The 18,118-nt window shown below is 54.1% G+C and overlaps 1 protein-coding gene across 1 annotated transcript; it reads right to left on the bottom strand.

The window, feature by feature from the left end:
* Positions 1–8,682: 8,682 nt before the first annotated feature.
* LOC139257589 (aldo-keto reductase family 1 member D1-like) lies at positions 8,683–17,835 on the bottom strand (the record flags this gene model as incomplete). The annotated part of the gene is made up of 4 exons (XM_070874525.1): positions 17,743–17,835; positions 14,066–14,233; positions 13,021–13,137; positions 8,683–8,833 (listed from the first exon to the last, which is right to left on the bottom strand). Coding segments are annotated over exons 1-4 (529 nt in total), but the record flags the coding sequence as incomplete, so codon positions are not given.
* Between the last annotated feature and the right edge of the window lie 283 nt (positions 17,836–18,118).

The raw sequence follows: 18,118 nt of genomic DNA, 5'->3' as shown, positions 1-18,118 counted from the left end.
GGCCAATTCACTAAATATATTCAAAAAGGAGTGAGATGAAGTCCTTACTACTAGGGGGATCAAGGGGTATGGCGAGAAAGCAGGAATCGGGTACTGAAGTTGCATGTTCAACTCATTGAATGGCGGTGCAGGCTAGAAGGGCCTAATGGCCTACTCCTGCACCTATTTTCTATGTTTCTATGTAAGAGAGAGAGAGAGAGACTGGGGGAAGAGAGAGAGACTGGGGGAAGAGAGAGAGACTGGGGGAAGAGAGAGAGACTGGGGGAAGAGAGAGAGACTGGGGGGGGGGGTGGACGGAGAGAGACTGGGAGGGGCGGCGGAGAGAGACTGGGGGTGACGGAGAGAGACTGTGGGGGTGGAGAGAGAGAGACTGTGGGGGCGGAGAGAGAGTGACTGGGGGGAGGAGAGAGAGACTGGGGGGAAGAGAGAGAGACTGGGGGAGGAGAGAGAGACTGGGGGGGAGGAGAGAGAGTGACTGGGGGGAGGGAGAGAGAGACTGGGTGGGAGAGAGAGTAGGGGGGGAGAGAGAGACTGGGGGGGGGTAGAGAGAGACTGCGTGGAGAGAGAGACTGGGAGCGAGAGAGAGACTGGGGGGGGAGGGAGAGAGAGACTGGGGGGGAGAGAGAGACTGTGGAGAGAGAGACTGGGAGGGGGGAGAGAGAGACAGGGGGGAGAGAGAGACTGGGGGGGAGAGAGAGACTGGGGGGGGGGGGAGAGAGAGACTGGGGGGGCAAGAGAGAGACAGGGGGGAGAGAGGGACTGGGGGGGGAGAGAGAGACTGGGGGGGGAGAGAGAGACTGGGGGTAGGAGAGAGAGACTGGGGGAAGAGAGAGAGACTGGGGGAAGAGAGAGAGACTGGGGGGGGAGGTGGGCGGAGAGAGACTGGGAGGGGCGGCGGAGAGAGACTGGGGGGGACGGAGAGAGACTGGGGGGGTGGAGAGAGAGAGACTGTGGGGGCGGAGAGAGAGTGACTGGGGTGGCGGAGAGAGAGACTGGAGGGGGGAGAGAGAGACTGGGGGGGAGAGATGGGGGGAGAGAGAGACATGCGGGGGGGTTGGTGAGACAGACTGGGGGAGGAGAAAGAGACTGGGGGGAGGGAGAGGGAGAGAGAGGCTGTGGGTGGCAGAGAGGTGGAGAGACTGTGAGAGAGAGAAAGAGAGAGAGGGAGAGACTGGGGGAAGAGAGAGAGAGTGGGAAAGAGAGCAACTGGGGAGAGAGAGAGAGATACTGGGGGGAGAGAGAGAGAGAAACTGGGGAGAGAGAGACAGCGAGCGACTGGGGGGAGAGAGAGAGAGACTGGCAGGAGAGAGAGAGAGAGAGACTGGGGGGAGAGAGAGAGAGAGAGACTGGGGGGGAGAGAGAGGTAGATTGGGGGGCAGAGAAAGAGGGAAGACTGGGAGGAGAGATAGAGAGAGAGACTGGGGGGAGAGAAACTGAGGGGGGAGAGCGAGAGACTGGGGGGGAAGGGAGAGAGACTGGGGGGGGGGGGAGAGAGAGACTGGGGGGGTGCTGAGAGAGACTGGGTGGCGGGGGGGAGAGGGACTGGGCGGGGAGAGAGAGACACGGCGGGGGGGAAGAGAGAGACTGGGGGCGGGAGAGAGAGACTGAGGGGGGGAGAGAGAGACTGCGGGGGGGGAGAGAGACTGGGGGGAGAGAGAGAGACGTGGGGGTGGAGAGAAAGAGACTGGAGGCGAGAGAGAGACTGGGGGGAGAGAGAGACTGGGGGTGAAGAGAGAGACTGGAGGGGAGAGAGAGAGAGACTTGCGGTGGGGTGGGGGGTGGGTGAGAGAGAGACTGGGAGGGAGAGAGAGACTGGGGGGGAGAGAGAGAGAGACTGGGGAGGAGGAGAGAGAGACTGGGAGGGGGGAGAGAGAGAGACTGGTGGGGGGGAGAGAGACTGGGGGGGAGAGAGAGACTGGGGGGGAGAGAGAGATGGGGGGAGAGAGAGAGACTTGCGGTGGGGGGGGTGGGTGAGAGAGAGACTGGGAGGGAGAGAGAGACTGGGGAGGGGAGAGAGAGAGACTGGGAGTGGGGAGAGAGAGACTGGGGGGGGGGAGAGAGAGACTGGGGGTGAGTGTGAGACTGGGAGGGAGAGAGAAACTGGGGGAGGAGAGAGAGACTGGGGGGAGGAGAGAGAGACTGGGGGGTAGAGAGAGAGACTGGGGGGAGGAGAGAGAGACTGGGGGGAGGAGAGAGAGTGACTGGGGGGAGGGAGAGAGAGACTGGGTGGGAGAGAGAGTGGGAGGGGAAGAGAGAGACTGGGGGGGTAGAGAGAGACTGGGGGGTAGAGAGAGACTGGGAGCGAGAGAGAGACTGGGGGGGGGGGAGGGAGAGAGAGACTGGGGGGAGAGAGAGACTGTGGGGGAGAGAGAGACTGGGAGTGGGGAGAGAGAGACAGTGGGGTGAAGAGAGAGACTGGGGGGGAAGGGAGAGAGACTGGGGGGGGGAGAGAGAGACTGGGGGGGGCTGAGAGAGACTGGGTGGCGGGGGGGGAGAGGGACTGGTCGGGGAGAGAGAGACACGGCGGGGGGGAAGAGAGAGACTGGGGGCGGGAGAGAGAGACTGAAGGGGGGAGAGAGACACTGCGGGGGGGAGAGAGACTGGGGGGAGAGAGAGACTGGGGGTGAAGAGAGAGACTGGAGGGGAGAGAGAGAGACTTGCGGTGGGGTGGGGGGTGGGTGAGAGAGAGACTGGGAGGGAGAGAGAGACTGGGGGGGAGAGAGAGAGAGACTGGGGAGGAGGAGAGAGAGACTGGGAGGGGGGAGAGAGAGAGACTGGTGGGGGAGAGAGAGACTGGGGGGGAGAGAGAGATGGGGGGAGAGAGAGAGACTTGCGGTGGGGGGGGTGGGTGAGAGAGAGACTGGGAGGGAGAGAGAGACTGGGGAGGGGAGAGAGAGAGACTGGGAGTGGGGAGAGAGAGACTGGGAGGGGGGAGAGAGAGAGACTGGTGGGGGAGAGAGAGACTGGGGGGGAGAGAGAGATGGGGGGAGAGAGAGAGACTTGCGGTGGGGGGGGTGGGTGAGAGAGAGACTGGGAGGGAGAGAGAGACTGGGGAGGGGAGAGAGAGAGACTGGGAGTGGGGAGAGAGAGACTGGGGGGGGGGAGAGAGAGACTGGGGGTGAGTGTGAGACTGGGAGGGAGAGAGAGATGGGGGGAGAGAGAGAGACTTGCGGTGGGGGGGGTGGGTGAGAGAGAGACTGGGAGGGAGAGAGAGACTGGGGAGGGGAGAGAGAGAGACTGGGAGTGGGGAGAGAGAGACTGGGGGGGGGGAGAGAGAGACTGGGGGTGAGTGTGAGACTGGGAGGGAGAGAGAAACTGGGGGAGGAGAGAGAGACTGGGGGGAGGAGAGAGAGACTGGGGGGAAGAGAGAGAGACTGGGGGGAGGAGAGAGAGACTGGGGGAGGAGAGAGAGTGACTGGGGGGAGGGAGAGAGAGACTGGGTGGGAGAGAGAGTGGGAGGGGAAGAGAGAGACTGGGGGGGTAGAGAGAGACTGGGGGGTAGAGAGAGACTGGGAGCGAGAGAGAGACTGGGGGGGGGGGAGGGAGAGAGAGACTGGGAGGGGGGAGAGAGAGAGACAGGGGGGTGAAGAGAGAGACTGGGGGGGAGAGAGAGACTGGGGGGGGGCGAGAGTGAGACTGGAGGGGGGAGAGAGGGACTGGAGGGAGGAGAGAGAGATTCGGGGGAGGAGAGAGAGACTGGGGGGAGGAGAGAGAGACTGGGTGGGGGAGAGAGAGACTGGGTGGGGGAGAGAGAGACTGGGTGGAGAGATAGAAAGAGACTGGGGGAGCAAGAGAGAGAGACTGGGTGGAGAGAGAGAGAGAGAGAGAGAGAAAGAGAGAGAGACTGGGGGTGGAGAGAGAGACTGGGGAGAGAGTGCGAGAGAAAGAGACAGGGGAGAGAGAGACTGGGGGAAGAGAGAGAGAGTGGGGTAAGAGAGAGAGAGAGAGACGGGGGAGAGAGCGAGAGAGAGAGACTGGGGGAAGAGAGAGAGAGACTGGGGGAAGAGAGAGAGAGAGAGAGACTGCGGGGGAGAGAGAGAGAGAGAGAGACTGGGGGAAGAGAGAGAGAGACTGGGGAAGAGAGAGAGAGAGAGAGAGACTGGGGGAAGAGAGAGAGAGAGAGAGACTGGGGAGAGAGAGAGAGAGAGAGACTGGGGGAAGAGGGGACCTCATAGAAACGTTTAAAATTCTGATGGGTTCAGACAGGTTCGATGCAGGAAGAATGTTCCCAATGTTGGGGAAGTCCAGAACCAGGGGTCACATTCTAAGGATAAGGGGGAAGCCATTTATGACCGAGATGCGGGGGAACTTCTTCACCCAGAGAGTGGTGAACCTGTGGAATTCTCTACCACAGAAAGTTGTTGAGGCCAATTCACTAAATATATTCAAAAAGGAGTGAGATGAAGTCCTTACTACTCGGGGGATCAAGGGGTATGGCGAGAAAGCAGGAATGAGGTACTGAAGTTGCATGTTCAGCCATGAACTCATTGAATGGCGGTGCAGGCTAGAAGGGCCGAATGGCCTACTCCTGCACCTATTTTCTATGTTTCTATGTAAGAGAGAGAGAGAGAGACTGGGGGAAGAGAGAGAGAGAGAGAGACGGGGGGCGGAAAGAGACTGGGAGGAGCGGCGGAGAGAGACTGGGGGTGGAGAGAGAGAGACTGTGGGGGCGGAGAGTGTGAGAGACTGGGGGGCGGAGAGAGAGTGACTGGGGGGCGGAGAGAGAGAGACTGGGGGGCGGAGAGAGAGAGACTGGAGGGGCGGAGAGAGAGACTGGGGAGGGTGGAGAGAGAGAGACTGAGGGGCGGAGAGAGAGAGACTCGGGGGGGGCGGGGAGAGAAAGGGACTGGGTGGGGGGCAGGGAGAGAGAGAGACTGGGGTGTGGGGGGAGAGAGAAACTGGTTGGGGAGGGAGAGACTGGTGGATAGAGAGAGAGAGAGAGAGAGAGAGAGATTGGCGGGGGGCGGGGGAGAGAGAGAGAGTGACTGGGGGGAGAGAGAGAGAGAGAGAGAGAGAGAGACTGGGGGGGGGTGGGGAGAGAGAGAGAGGGACTGGGGGGAGAGACAGAGACTCCGGGGAGTGAGAGAGAGACTGGGGGGAGAGAGAGAGAGAGAGAGAGAGACTGGGGGGAGAGAGAGAGAGAGAGAGAGAGACTAGCGGGGGCCGGGGGAGAGAGAGAGAGTGACTGGGGGGAGAGAGAGGGACTGGGGGGAGAGACAGAGACTCCGGGGAGTGAGAGAGAGACTGGGGGGAGAGAGAGAGAGAGAGAGAGAGACTGGGGGGAGAGAGAGAGAGAGAGAGAGACTAGCGGGGGGCGGGGGAGAGAGAGAGAGTGACTGGGGGGAGAGAGAGAGAGAGAGAGACTGGGGGGAGAGAGAGAGAGAGAGAGAGAGACTGGTAGAGTGGGGGAGAGAGAGAGAGAGAGAGAGAGAGAGAGAATGGGCGGAGAGAGAGAGAGAGAGAGAGATACTGGGGGGGGAGGGCGGAGAGAGAGAGAGCGACTGGGAGGGAAAAGAGAGAGAGAGACTAGGAGGGAAAAGAGAAAGAGAGACTAAGAGGGAAAAGAGAGAGAGAGACTGGGGGGAGAGAGAGAGAGAGAGACTGGTGGGAGAGAGAAAGAGAGAGAGACTGGTGGGAGAGAGAGAGAGAGAGATACTGGGTGGAGAGAGAGAGAGAGACGGGGGGGAGAGTCACAAATCACTGACTCCACACGGTCTGGTGTAAATCTAACTGCTGTGACCTTGGTCCTTTATTGAACAGCCTCAGAGTGCCCCTCAGGTGTGGTGGTCAGCCTTTTATATTGCCTGTTGCAGGTACTTCCAGGTTTCCCACCACAGTGCACTCTGTGGGTACCATTGTGCTTACATTACATTTAAGGTACCAGGACGATACACACCTCAATACATAACATCACACTTGTCCAACGGAAGGCAGGTAGGCATAGACAGTGCGTTAGTATGGTACATGTTATCTGGTACATTAACTAGTTATTGACTGGTAACGGATCCCTGATTTCCTTGTTAGCTCTTATCATTAATTGTACTTTACATCCCTTACTTTACACAAATACAGTGGCCATTCAGCATTAAAATATTAATTCATATTATAAATTCGCCATCTCACATTAACACAGCTCATTTTAGACTCGCTCTGCCTTACAGAAGTCTTTTGTGGGGACCACCACATGGTAAGGCCCTTTTAAGACTCCCGGGTGCATTTCCTTTTTAAGGGGCCATCTTTGATGCAGGAGGATTCCACGAGGCTTCTCCTTGGGCGCCGCCATCTTTGATGCTCTGCTGTTCTGGACACGTGGCCCCCGACCTCCAGCTGCTGCCGCCGCCCGACTCTCCCTCTGCGTAGGCCCCTCCGATCCGCCGGCCATCCTGGATCCCTCGCCCCCCACCCGCAGTGCCCCCCCACTAGGCCCCTCTCTGCAGGGCTGCTTGTCTGTGGGGGCTGAGGCTGCAGGGTCTCTGTGTGAGGTCCGGGCCTGAGGCTTGTCTGTGGGGGCTGAGGCTGCAGGGTCTCTGTGTGAGGTCCGGGCCTGGGGCTTGTCTGTGGGGGCTGAGGCTGCAGGGTCTCTGTGTGAGGTCCGGGCCTGGGGCTTGTCTGTGGGGGCTGAGGCTCCAGGGTCTCTTTGTGAGGTCCGGGCCTGGGGCTTGCCTGTGGGTGGATTGAGGCTGCAGGGTCTCTGTGTGAGGTCCGGGCCTGGGGCTTGCCTGTGGGTGGATTGAGGCTGCAGGGTCTCTGTGTGAGGTCCGGGCCTGGGGCTTGTCTGTGGGGGCTGAGGCTGCAGGGTCTCTGTGTGAGGTCCGGGCCTGGGGCTTGTCTGTGGGTGGATTGAGGCTGCAGGGTCTCTGTGTGAGATCTGGGCCTGGGGCTTGTCTGTGGGGGCTGAGGCTGCAGGGTCTCTGTGTGAGGTCCGGGCCTGGGGCTTGTCTGTGGGTGGATTGAGGCTGCAGGGTCTCTGTGTGAGGTCCGGGCCTGGGGCTTGTCTGTGGGTGGATTGAGGCTGCAGGGTCTCTGTGTGAGGTCCGGGCCTGGGGCTTGTCTGTGGGGGCGGAGGCTGCAGGGTCTCTGTGTGAGGTCCGGGCCTGGGGCTTGTCTGTGGGTGGATTGAGGCTGCAGGGTCTCTGTGTGAGGTCCGGGCCTGGGGCTTGTCTGTGGGTGGATTGAGGCTGCAGGGTCTCTGTGTGAGGTCCGGGCCTGGGGCTTGTCTGTGGGGGCTGAGGCTGCAGGGTCTCTGTGTGAGGTCCAGGCCTGGGGCTTGTCTGTGGGTGGATTGAGGCTGCAGGGTCTCTGTGTGAGGTCCGGGCCTGGGGCTGGCCTGTGGGGGCTGAGGCTGCAGGGTCTCTGTGTGAGGTCCGGGCCTGGGGCTTGTCTGTGGGGGCTGAGGCTGCAGGGTCTCTGTGTGAGGTCCGGGCCTGGGGCTTGTCTGTGGGTGGATTGAGGCTGCAGGGTCTCTGTGAGGTCCGGGCCTGGGGCTTGCCTGTGGGTGGATTGAGGCTGCAGCTCCAGCTCGGTCGGCGCTGCTCTCTGGGGTCCCAGGGCACGGCAGCACCCCGGGGAGCAGCAGCCTGTGGAGTGGTGAAGTCTTCCCAGCTCCCACGGACCGTCCCCATCCACCTCCGGCCGAGGAGTGTGGGCCCATCGCCTGCAACGACCCACAAAGGTAAAGCGTGCGTCTCGTCCCCGTGGGATACCTGCACTATCGCTCTGCCAAGAACAGGTATCAGTTCCCTGGTGTAGATACGCAGCTTTGCCGTGACTGGGACCAGCTTGGGTCGTGCAGCTGGGTTAATCCACAGTTTATCACAAGTTCTCTGAGTCATCAACGACGGACCGGAGCCCGTGTCCACTTCCATACTCACAGGGACTCCGTTGATTTTTACTTCCCTTATCACTGGGGGCGAATCGTCAGTACACGTGTACAGTCCCAACACCTCTTCATCTTCTGCCTGCTCCTCGCTGAACAGTGGATCATCCCCCATCTCCTCAGCCACACGGTGAGTCTGATTTCTTTTACACATACGCTGAAGGTGGCCTTTCGTGTGACAGGTATTGCACATGTACTCTGCAAACCTGCACCGTTGAGCCCCATGGCTTCCTCCACAGCGCCAGCATGGTGCTGCTTGATTGGCCCCCCTCAGCGGACTCGGAGTTCCAGGATCCCGAGATCCATGCTCTCTGCCCCGGGCAGAGCCACGTTCTGCAGTTTTGTCCGTGGTGGGCACTATCCTGTGGACAGTGCCTGCCGGGTTCAAGACTGTGTGGATCATTTGCTTGGTGCTGCAAGTCGAGGTCATATATGCCTGGCTGATGGTGATGGCCTTTGTCAGGGTGACTGTGGGTTCCGTGGCTAGCAGTTTGTGAAGGAGGCCCTCGTGGCCAATCCCCATGACGAAAACGTCCCGTAACGCCTCGTAAAGGTGTGCGCCAAAATCACACGGCGCCGCGAGTCTCCTGAGGTCCGCAGCATATTTGGTGACATCCTGGCCCTCGGGTCTGCAGTGATGGTAGAATTTGTATCTGGCCGTGAGCATGCTCTCCTTCGGTTTCAACTGGTCACGAATGAGTTCAGTCAGCTCCTCGTATGACTTGTCCCTGGCACTCCCAGTTCCAGCAAATCCCTGACGAGACAGTAAACCTCATCGCCACAACTGGAAAGCAATATCGCCTTACGCTTCTCTCTCAGTGCATCTGTGTCCTCCGTCAGGTCGTTTGCTGTGCAGTAGTACTCGAGCCCTTCTGTAAAGGCCTCCCAATCATTGCCCACGGTAAAATCCTTTAGCGAGCCCAGAGTAGCCATGGTTGCGTGGAGTTCGTCCGCTTCCTTGTCGCCAATGTGGGGCATGTAGCACACAAATCGCTGACTCTCACGGTCTGGTGTAAATCTAACTGCTGTGACCTTGGTCCTTTATTGAACAGCCTCAGAGTGCCCCTCAGGTGTGGTGGTCAGCCTTTTATATTGCCTCTTGCAGATACTTCCAGGTTTCCCACCACAGCACACTCTGTGGGTACCATTGTGCTTACATTACATTTAAGGTACCAGGACGACACACATCAATACATAAGAGAGAGAGAGAGAGAGAGAGAGACTGGGGGGGAGAGAGAGATAGAGACTGGGGGGCAGAGAGAGAGAGAGAGAGAGAGAGAGAGAGAGACTGGGAGGAGGCCATCAGAGGGGAGGCAGAGAGAGAGAGGGAACTCGGTCCGGGGGTCACAAGCACGGGGAGCACAGTGGGGGTGGGGGAAGAATGTGGGGGGGCGGACCACGGTCTCCCAGCCCCACCCCTTTACACGACACCACGTTCTCCCTCCCCGGCCCTACATGGGCTGATTACCCAGAAAGCTCGGTGTGTATGTGGCAAGTGACATCATTGGACTGGGCGAGATCCGGATGTCACTACACTGTCACTTTTCACCAATAAACCTGTTAACAATCCGTGACCCACACTGTGCCTCATCTATGGTGGGGGGGAAGGGAGAGGGGAAGGTCAGGAACTTGCTGCGGGGAAAGGTCATGTATCCATGGGGGACGGGGGCGGGAAGCATGGGCAGGGGGAGGAGGTCAGGCTCTTGGGTGGTGGGGGACGGGAGCAGGAACTTGTTTGGGGGAGTGGGAGAAGTTCTTAACCCATGAGAAGATCTTAAACCGTAAGCTCTGGAAACCCCTCCCGAAACCTCTCGACCTCTCGACCTCTCTTTCCTCCTTTCAAATGCTCTTAAAACCTACCTCTTTGACCAAGCTTTTGGTCATCTGCCCTAATTTCTTCTTACGTGGCTCGGTGTCAAATGTATCTGTTTTATCTTATAACACGGCTGTGAAGCGCCTTGGGACGGTTTACTATGTCAAAGGCGCTATCTAAATACAAGTTGTTGTTGTTGAGTGAGTCGTGTCTGTTCCAAGTGAGCTCTCTCCTGCCTGGAGTCAGCAGTCAGAATGGCTCAAATTACACTTTGCAAAGTCACTGATTACGTTGGCAGGACGGTTTCAATTACATATTCCAGAGAAACTGCTGGGTGTGTCTTGTTCTCCAAGGGGACCAATCAGCAGGACTGACCATCAAGGGGGTCCAATCAGAGCTTTAGGTGTTACAAATAAACGCGTCCTTTTTTTCACTCCGAGAGTTGTGGGGATTGGGATCGCTCTCCCTGAAAAGGTGGTGGAAGCTGGTTCCATAAATCAGTTTAAAAGGGATTTGGACAGGTGCTCGAGGATAAGGAACTTACAGGGTTACGGTCAGAAAGCGGGATGTGGGACACAGCACCATTGCTCTTTCACAGAGCCAGCACAGGCACGACGGGCCGAATGGCCTCCTCCTTTGCTGTAAGTTCTATGGTTCTGTCACCTCTCTGATCGAAAGTACTTCTCTCCATACCCGCCTCACTATTAGTTCCTTTACATACTCCCCTTGAGCTCTCTATTTTAAACTGCATTGCTTCCTCATTGTGCTAAGTCAAAGGGGAATTTTAACTCTCCCTGATTGGCAGGAAAGGATTGGAGGGAGTAGTTAACATAGTGTGGCACCATTTGCCACTCTGATCTTGTCAATCTATGCCGTGAATGCTGCTGTTTTTGATAGCGGATGAGCCTTCCACCAGACTCTGGTGGGAGCCTCATTATCAAATGCCACTCGACATTTTAACCTGGCCCCGATGGGGCGCTGGCTATGCCCATCTCACTAGCTGAGCCTCGAGAAGCCAGCGAGGTCGCTAAGGTAAGTAAAAAACAAAGATTCCTTACTGGAGCCAGAAGCAGCATGACTTCTCCCCCGGGCCCCTCCAGGAAAGTGTGTGTCTCCTCTGCCCCCAGCTGGGAGAGCCTGCAAACATGCTTTATGCCGAATGGACCTGGTTCCCAGTGGCCTTCTTACACTGATGGTGGGCAACATCTCGCCCTCCGATTCTCGCCATTCCACACCACCGGTTTGCCAAGTGCTGATTTCCGCCGCACCTCACTGATCTCAGCCAGGCCTGCAGTTAGGTGCTAGAGTTCACCAGGTCTCTGTGGCTTATTGCTTCCACAGGGGGTGGTACTACTGTTGCTTAGTATCACACTCTGCCGCTTGTTTAACCATGAATAATCAGTAAACCCTCAAATCAGAATCTCCTACAAATTGGGGGCTCATGCAGTTTTGAATGAGGTGCGCATTAGTTCAGCAAACCCACGATGTTGTGTACTGTCACTGGGCTAATGGGCAGCCCAAGTTTAATTGGCGAAAGCACAACTTCCACATAGCAGCAACTGGAGCATCAGATTTGGCCAGAACACCCTGAGCTAGGAAGGTGCAAATCAGTCCCTGATCACAATCTGTACATCCCTGCTGGATTTCAGCTGAGGACACAGTTGTGTTCAGCTGTGGTGCCCTCTGTAGTTGGAGGTTCAAACCCCCTGTGCGGAGGGGAGGGGGCAGGTCGGAGGGCCTCCTCGTAGGACTGCTCCTGGGCATGGTCAAGGTGGTCATTAACCAGTCCAGGCAGCGGGCGGTCAAGGGGGTCGTTCAGCCCGACTGCCTGCGTCTCTTCTGCGGTTACATCTGAGTCAGGGTGTCCCTGGAGATGGAGCACGCGGTGTCCACCGGTACGCTCGCGGCCTTCCGCAAGAGGTGGGCGCCGGAGGGACTGGAGTGCATCATCACCCCCGGCAACCAAATTTGAATTTGATTTTATGTCCAAATGTTAATTTGTTTAAATTGCTGGTTTTTAGTGACCTCACCCCCTTTTAGCCAGGGGGCACTTGTATAATTCGTGTTTTGGTGCCCTCAAAAAATAAACCAAAAAAACAAAAAACAACAAGGGGGCACCTGAAAAGATTTTGGAGTGCCCCCCCTTTAATCAGGGGGCACTTGATTAAAGTATTACAACAAAAATAGTTGTAGAGCTGTTATTCCAATATTGGAGGGTCAAACCTCTAATCTCAAATTGCTCTGGTTTCAGGCAGTTATGTTTGGGGTTGTCTTTCCTCAATATCAGTCTCCAAGTATTGTGGGAAGATATTGCATTAATTTGACTAGTGAGCAGCTTTATAACACATGTATTAGCAAAAACCTTATCTTCTCTCTAAGTGGAGATTTTGCTGTGTATGCAGATGGATTTTCAGCAGGCTAAAAGCTAATAAAACTCTGTCTGGATTGACTTATCATATGCTAACTTGTAACACAGCCAAGCAAATGGATTTTACAATAATTCAAAACATCTGGCAGTAAGAGGTTCTCTTTCCCCCCATGAATAATCATCATAGATGGTCCCTCGAACGTGGATGACTTGCTTCCACACGAGTTCACAGATGTTTCAATGAAGGACCCGATGTTCCAGTCCTGAACTCCAGGGGGTGGAAGATGCCTGTGAGTGGATTTTTTTAACGTGTGGTAACTGTTGCACATCAGCCATCACACGGGCTTGACAGAGCTCGGTCTTTATCCAGTGGCAAGGATTGACCAGGACGGCTGGAGACCTGCTCTGCTATTCGGACCTAGTGCGCGCACATATCACAGTGTGGGCTGGGAATAATAGAGATGTAATGTTTACAGTTTTACTTTGAAGTTTGGAGGACAAGCTGCTATAACTGGCTGGTCTTTGTAAATTATGTAATACTGAATTTGTTTTCTTCAAGACTGCCCCAGTAGGTAAATTCAGAACCAGAAAAATAAATATCGGGTGAGGGCAAGGAATGGCTGCTATCTGTAAGACTGTGTCTTTTAAAGAAAATGGTTTCCGATGACTTTCTCCTCAAGAAATGTTCTCTGCTTATCTACATTAATGTCAACATTTGAAGTATCTGTTACAATAAATTGCTTATTTTTGCTGTTTAAAAACCCCCAGCCTGCAGGTGCTATCTAGACTTACACATGAAGAATAGACTTTTGGATGAGGTGGCAGAGGACTGTCCTGGTGAACTGCACACCAATAAGAGGGAGCTCCATGAGGAGGGGAAGGGAATTAGAGGGGGGAGGGAGGGAGGGGAAGAGGGCTATGAAAGAGCAGCCTCTGAAACATTGTGTAAGATGCTGACTTTACCTTGAAGGCCAATGGCAGCTCAATGATGAACAGGTCCATGTAATCAAACTTTAAAAGTTTCAGCGATCTCTCCAGGAAGGGTCTGACCATCACCGGAAGGTGATAGGTGCTCCATAGCTGAAAGTTGGACTCGAAGTTAATACAACAAACTGAAACAGCATTATAATATTCAGGATTACAGAACACTGAGAGTTCTGTATTGAAGACATCACAACCTCCGATACACCAGTTATATTCACAGTTCAGTCTGAAATTGTGCTTTCACAATGCCTGGGTATCAGTGCTACAGGAGAGAGATTCCCCATGCAGCTGAATCATATAGCCCCCAAAATGCCAGATTCCCCTCCCGCCCCCCTCTGCCGTGCTGAGCCGCTGTAATGTGCCTCTGGGAGAGCGAGGGGGAAGTCACAGTCCTGGCACGTGATCGCCATCCACTGTCGTCAGTAGAAAGTGCCGATGGGGTCAAGGTTGGCTGTAATACCCTCTCTCGTTGATAGGCTGCTGTCTCACTGTTCCCATATGAGGAGTGCCCACTTGAATGAGATATGGGAGAGCTGCTCACCCTTGCACAACTGGATCTCTCTACAAATTACCGCGCACAGGAAAGGAGCGAATCTAAAGCAGATAATGATTTGTAGAAACATTAAAGGTGCTATATAAATGCAGGCTGTTGTTGTTTAATATTTCTCTGCTGATTTACCATTGGTCCCTGGCGTAAGATGGAGAAATGCAGCCAGGGTTCCTGCTCCTGCTTGAGTCCTGAAGCGTGTGAGAGTGTGTACACGTTTGTGTGCATTTATGGATGTTTGTGCATATACATGCATTCACATGTATCTGCGTGTTGTGGGTTTGTGTGTACATGTGAGTGTGTGAGTGGTTGAGAGTGTACATGTACGTTTGTGTGTGCACACGTTCACTATCTGGGCACACACGTGAAAATGGCAAGGGAGCCAAAAGCTGCAGATGTACATAAAACAGAAGCTAATCAAGAGTCAGCAGGGAGAGGAGGAGAGAGAGAGAGAGAGGTTCTTCAAATGTTCATTACCTTGCCACAGTAATAGATCTCGTCTCGCCTCACTGCACCATCAGCGATTTTTTCCTGAATGGCCTCTCCGATCTCATCTTCATTACCGTACATCCATGCTCCATCAAAGTGGCGATAACCCACATCGATCGCTACTTTCATTGCATGGTAACACGCATCATGGGCAGTCTGTTAAAAAAGGAATGTATCAGCAAAACAGAAGACAAAACTGTTTCAAACCTAGAGCTCAGTGTATTGTTACTTTAAAAAAAAGTACCCCCGCCCCAGGGTGTAGTGGGTGACAGCACCCACTACAGAAATGAACCCCAGTACTTTATCTGTATGCTTTATGGCCTTATCAACTTGCGTTGCTACTTTTAGCTATTCATGTACTTGTATTCTCAGATTGCTCCCTCTGGTGGCCCCGGCCTGCTGATGGTCTTGCAGGCTGGGACCGTGCCGATTTACATCAGTGGGCCGGGGCCATTGGAGGGAGCAGCGTGTGGCGGTATACCACTGCAGGGAGCAGCGCGTGCTGCTGCAGGAGGGCGATGGCTGACTGCAGTGAGGGCAGGTACAGCAGGAGCGGTGAGGTCGGGGTGAAGGAGCGGCGAGAGATTGTAGAGGGACGTGATCGGGGTCCAGGAGAGGCACGAGTTCGGGGCCCAGAAGAGGCGAGGGTCCTGGGGCAGCACAGGCCAGCCCACACTGCGATATGTGTGCACGCTAGGTCCGTGCAGCAGAGCGGTCTCCAGTCGTCTTAGTTAACCCTTGCCACTGGACCAAGACCTAGCTCTGTCAAGCCCGTGTGGTGGCTGGTGTGCAACGGTCACCACACGTTAGAAAAATCCACGCACAGGCATCTTCCACTCTTCAGGATGTAGTTCGGGATCCGGAATATTAGGTCCTTCATTGAAACACCTGTGAACTCATCCCTTTTTGGCGTGGAAGCAAGTCATCATCACTTCGAGGGACTGCCTATGATGATGATGATGATTCCCAGATCGCTTTGCTCCTCTACCCCATTTAGTTTTTTTAACCTTCCAAGGAATAATTACTTTCTTATTCCTCCTCCCAAAATGAACAAGTGCATGTATGCTATATGTGCCTGTATGCATTTAATTATCTGTGTGAGTGTATATATATTGACCGCACACACACATACACACAAATATACATGCACATGTACACACAAATACACATGCTCCACTACATTAACCTTCATTTGCCAATGTTTATGTCTTCCTATATTTTGGTGCAGTCCTCCACATTATTAGCTGTACCCCACAATTTATCAATGTCTGTATGTGTGGCTTTGTCCATACGTGTGCGTGTGTGCATGTGCATATGTACAGCCATAGGGACACTCCTGGTATTCAGTACATTCTCTCTCTGTGGGGACACACATATGCTGTACATACTCTATAGGGTCACAGGGAGTACACACTCTATAGGGTCACAGGCAGTACACACTATGGGGACACAGGCAGTACACACTCTATGGGGACACAGGCAGTACACACTCTATGGGGACATAGACAGTACACACTCTCTATAGGGACACAGGCAGTACACACTCTATATAGACACAGAGAGTACACACTCAATTGGGACACAGGCAATACACACTCTATAGGGACACAGACAGGGAGTACACGCTCTCTCTATAGGGACCAGGCAGTACACACTCTATAGGGAGACAGGCAGACTCTTTCTATAGGGACACGGGCAGTACACACTCTCTCTATAGGGACACACACAGGGAGTACACACTCTCTATAGGGACACAGGCAGTACACACTATGGGGACACAGGCAATATGCATTCTCTATAGGGACACGGAGTACACACTCCCTCTATAGGGACACAGGCAGTACACACTCTTTCTATAGGGACACACACAGGGAGTACACATTTTCTCTACAGGGACACAGGGAGTACACACTCTATGGGGATACAGGGAGTACACACTCTCTCTATGGGGACACAGGCAATATGCATTCTCTCTATAGGGACACAGGGAGTACACACTCTCTATAGGGGCACACACAGGGAGTACACACTCTCTGTAGGGACACAGGCAGTACACACTTTCTATAGGGTACACTCTATGGGGACACAGGCAGTACACTCTCTATGGGGACACACACAGGGAGTACACACTTTATAGGGACACAGGGAGTACACACTCTCTATAGGGACACGCACAGGGAGTACACACTCTATAAGGACACAGGCAGTACACACTATAGGGACACAGGGAGTACACACTCTCTCTCTAGGGTCACAGGCAATACACTCCCTCTATAGGGACACAGGCAGTACACACACTCTATGGAGACACAGGGAGTACACACTCTCTCTATAAGGACACAGGCAGTACATGCTCTCTATAGGGACACAGGGAGTACACACTTTCTATAGGGACACAGGGAGTACACTCTATCGGGACACCGGGAGTACACACTCTTTAGGGACACAGGGAGTACACATTCTCGCTATAGGGACACAGGCAGTACACACTCTCTCTACAGGGACATAGGTAGTACACACTCCCTCTGTAGGGACACAGGCAGTACATACTCTATAGGGACACAGGCAGTACACACTCTATAGACACACACACACAGAGTACGCACTCTCTATATGGGGACACAGGCAGTACACACTCTTTCTATAGGGACACAGGGAGTACACACTCTCTATAGGTACACAGGGAGTACACACTCTATGGGGACACAGGGAGTACACATTCTCTCTATGGGGACACAGTCAATACGCACTCTCCCTATGGGGACACAGGCAATACACACTCTCTATAGGGATACAGGCAATACACACTCTCTCTATAGGGACACAGACAGTACACACTCTATAGGGACACAGGGAGTACACATTCTCTCTATAGGGACACAGACAGGGAGTACACACTCTCTATAGGGACACAGACAGTACACTCTCTATAGGGACACAGACAGTACACACTCTCTCTATAGGGACACAGACAGGGAGTACACACTCTCTCTATAGGGACACAGGGAGTACACGGTCTCTCTATAGGGACACAGACAGCACATACTCTCTTTATAGGGACACAGGCAGTACACGCTCTCTCGATAGGGACACAGGCAGTACACGCTCTCTATAGGGACACAGACAGTACACACTCTGTCGAAAGGGACACAGACAGGGAGTACACGCTCTCTCTATAGGGACCAGGCAGTACACACTCTCTCTATAGGGACACAGGCAGTACACGCTCTCTCTATAGGGACCAGGCAGTACACACTCTCTCTATAGGGACACAGGCAGTACACGCTCTCTCTATAGGGATACAGGCAGTACACACTCTCTCTATAGGGACACAGACAGGGAGTACACGTTCTCTCTATAGGGACCAGGCAGTACACACTCTCTCTATAGGGAGACAGGCAGTACACACTCTCTCTATAGGGACACAGACGTACACACTCTCTCTATAGGGACACAGACAGGGAGTACACACTCTCTCTATAGGGACACATGCAGTACACGCTCTCTCTGTAGGTACACAGACAGTACACACTCACTCTGTAGGCAGGTTACTGAAGTGCACCGAGTAACCACAAGGGAGCGATGTGAACCCTTTTGAGAGACCACAATGGAGGAGTGACAGGCAAAAGTTGGAGAGAAAGATTGAAAATAAGAGACATACTTACAATTTTGGGTGCAGAGAAAGTTCCCAATCCAATAATGGGAATGCTGTTTCCATCATTTAAAGGGATTCGATAATTTTGTGCTGTCAAGCTCATTTCTGTAACCTGCTCAGACAAAATATGTGAATCCAAGTCTCTCTCAAGTTTTAATAGCCAACATCCACGTGAACCACAAAGGGGAAGGGCCATCTACTTAACCATGTAACTGTTAACCCTCTGACTTCCAAACTCTCCTTACAGACTTTAAACTTATAATCAAACATCTTTTCTGAAATAAAATGGAAAATCGTTAACTGAGACCGAATATGAGAGGTCCTTATTGCTTCAGTCACATGGTACCAGAGATACACATCTGCAAACACCTTTCAGCAGGGCTCAC

The sequence above is a fragment of the Pristiophorus japonicus genome, unplaced genomic scaffold (assembly GCF_044704955.1).
Source record: "Pristiophorus japonicus isolate sPriJap1 unplaced genomic scaffold, sPriJap1.hap1 HAP1_SCAFFOLD_873, whole genome shotgun sequence".
Taxonomy (NCBI): domain Eukaryota; kingdom Metazoa; phylum Chordata; class Chondrichthyes; family Pristiophoridae; genus Pristiophorus; species Pristiophorus japonicus.
Note: the sequence above shows the minus strand (reverse complement) of the source record. Positions and strands in the feature narration are given on the sequence as shown.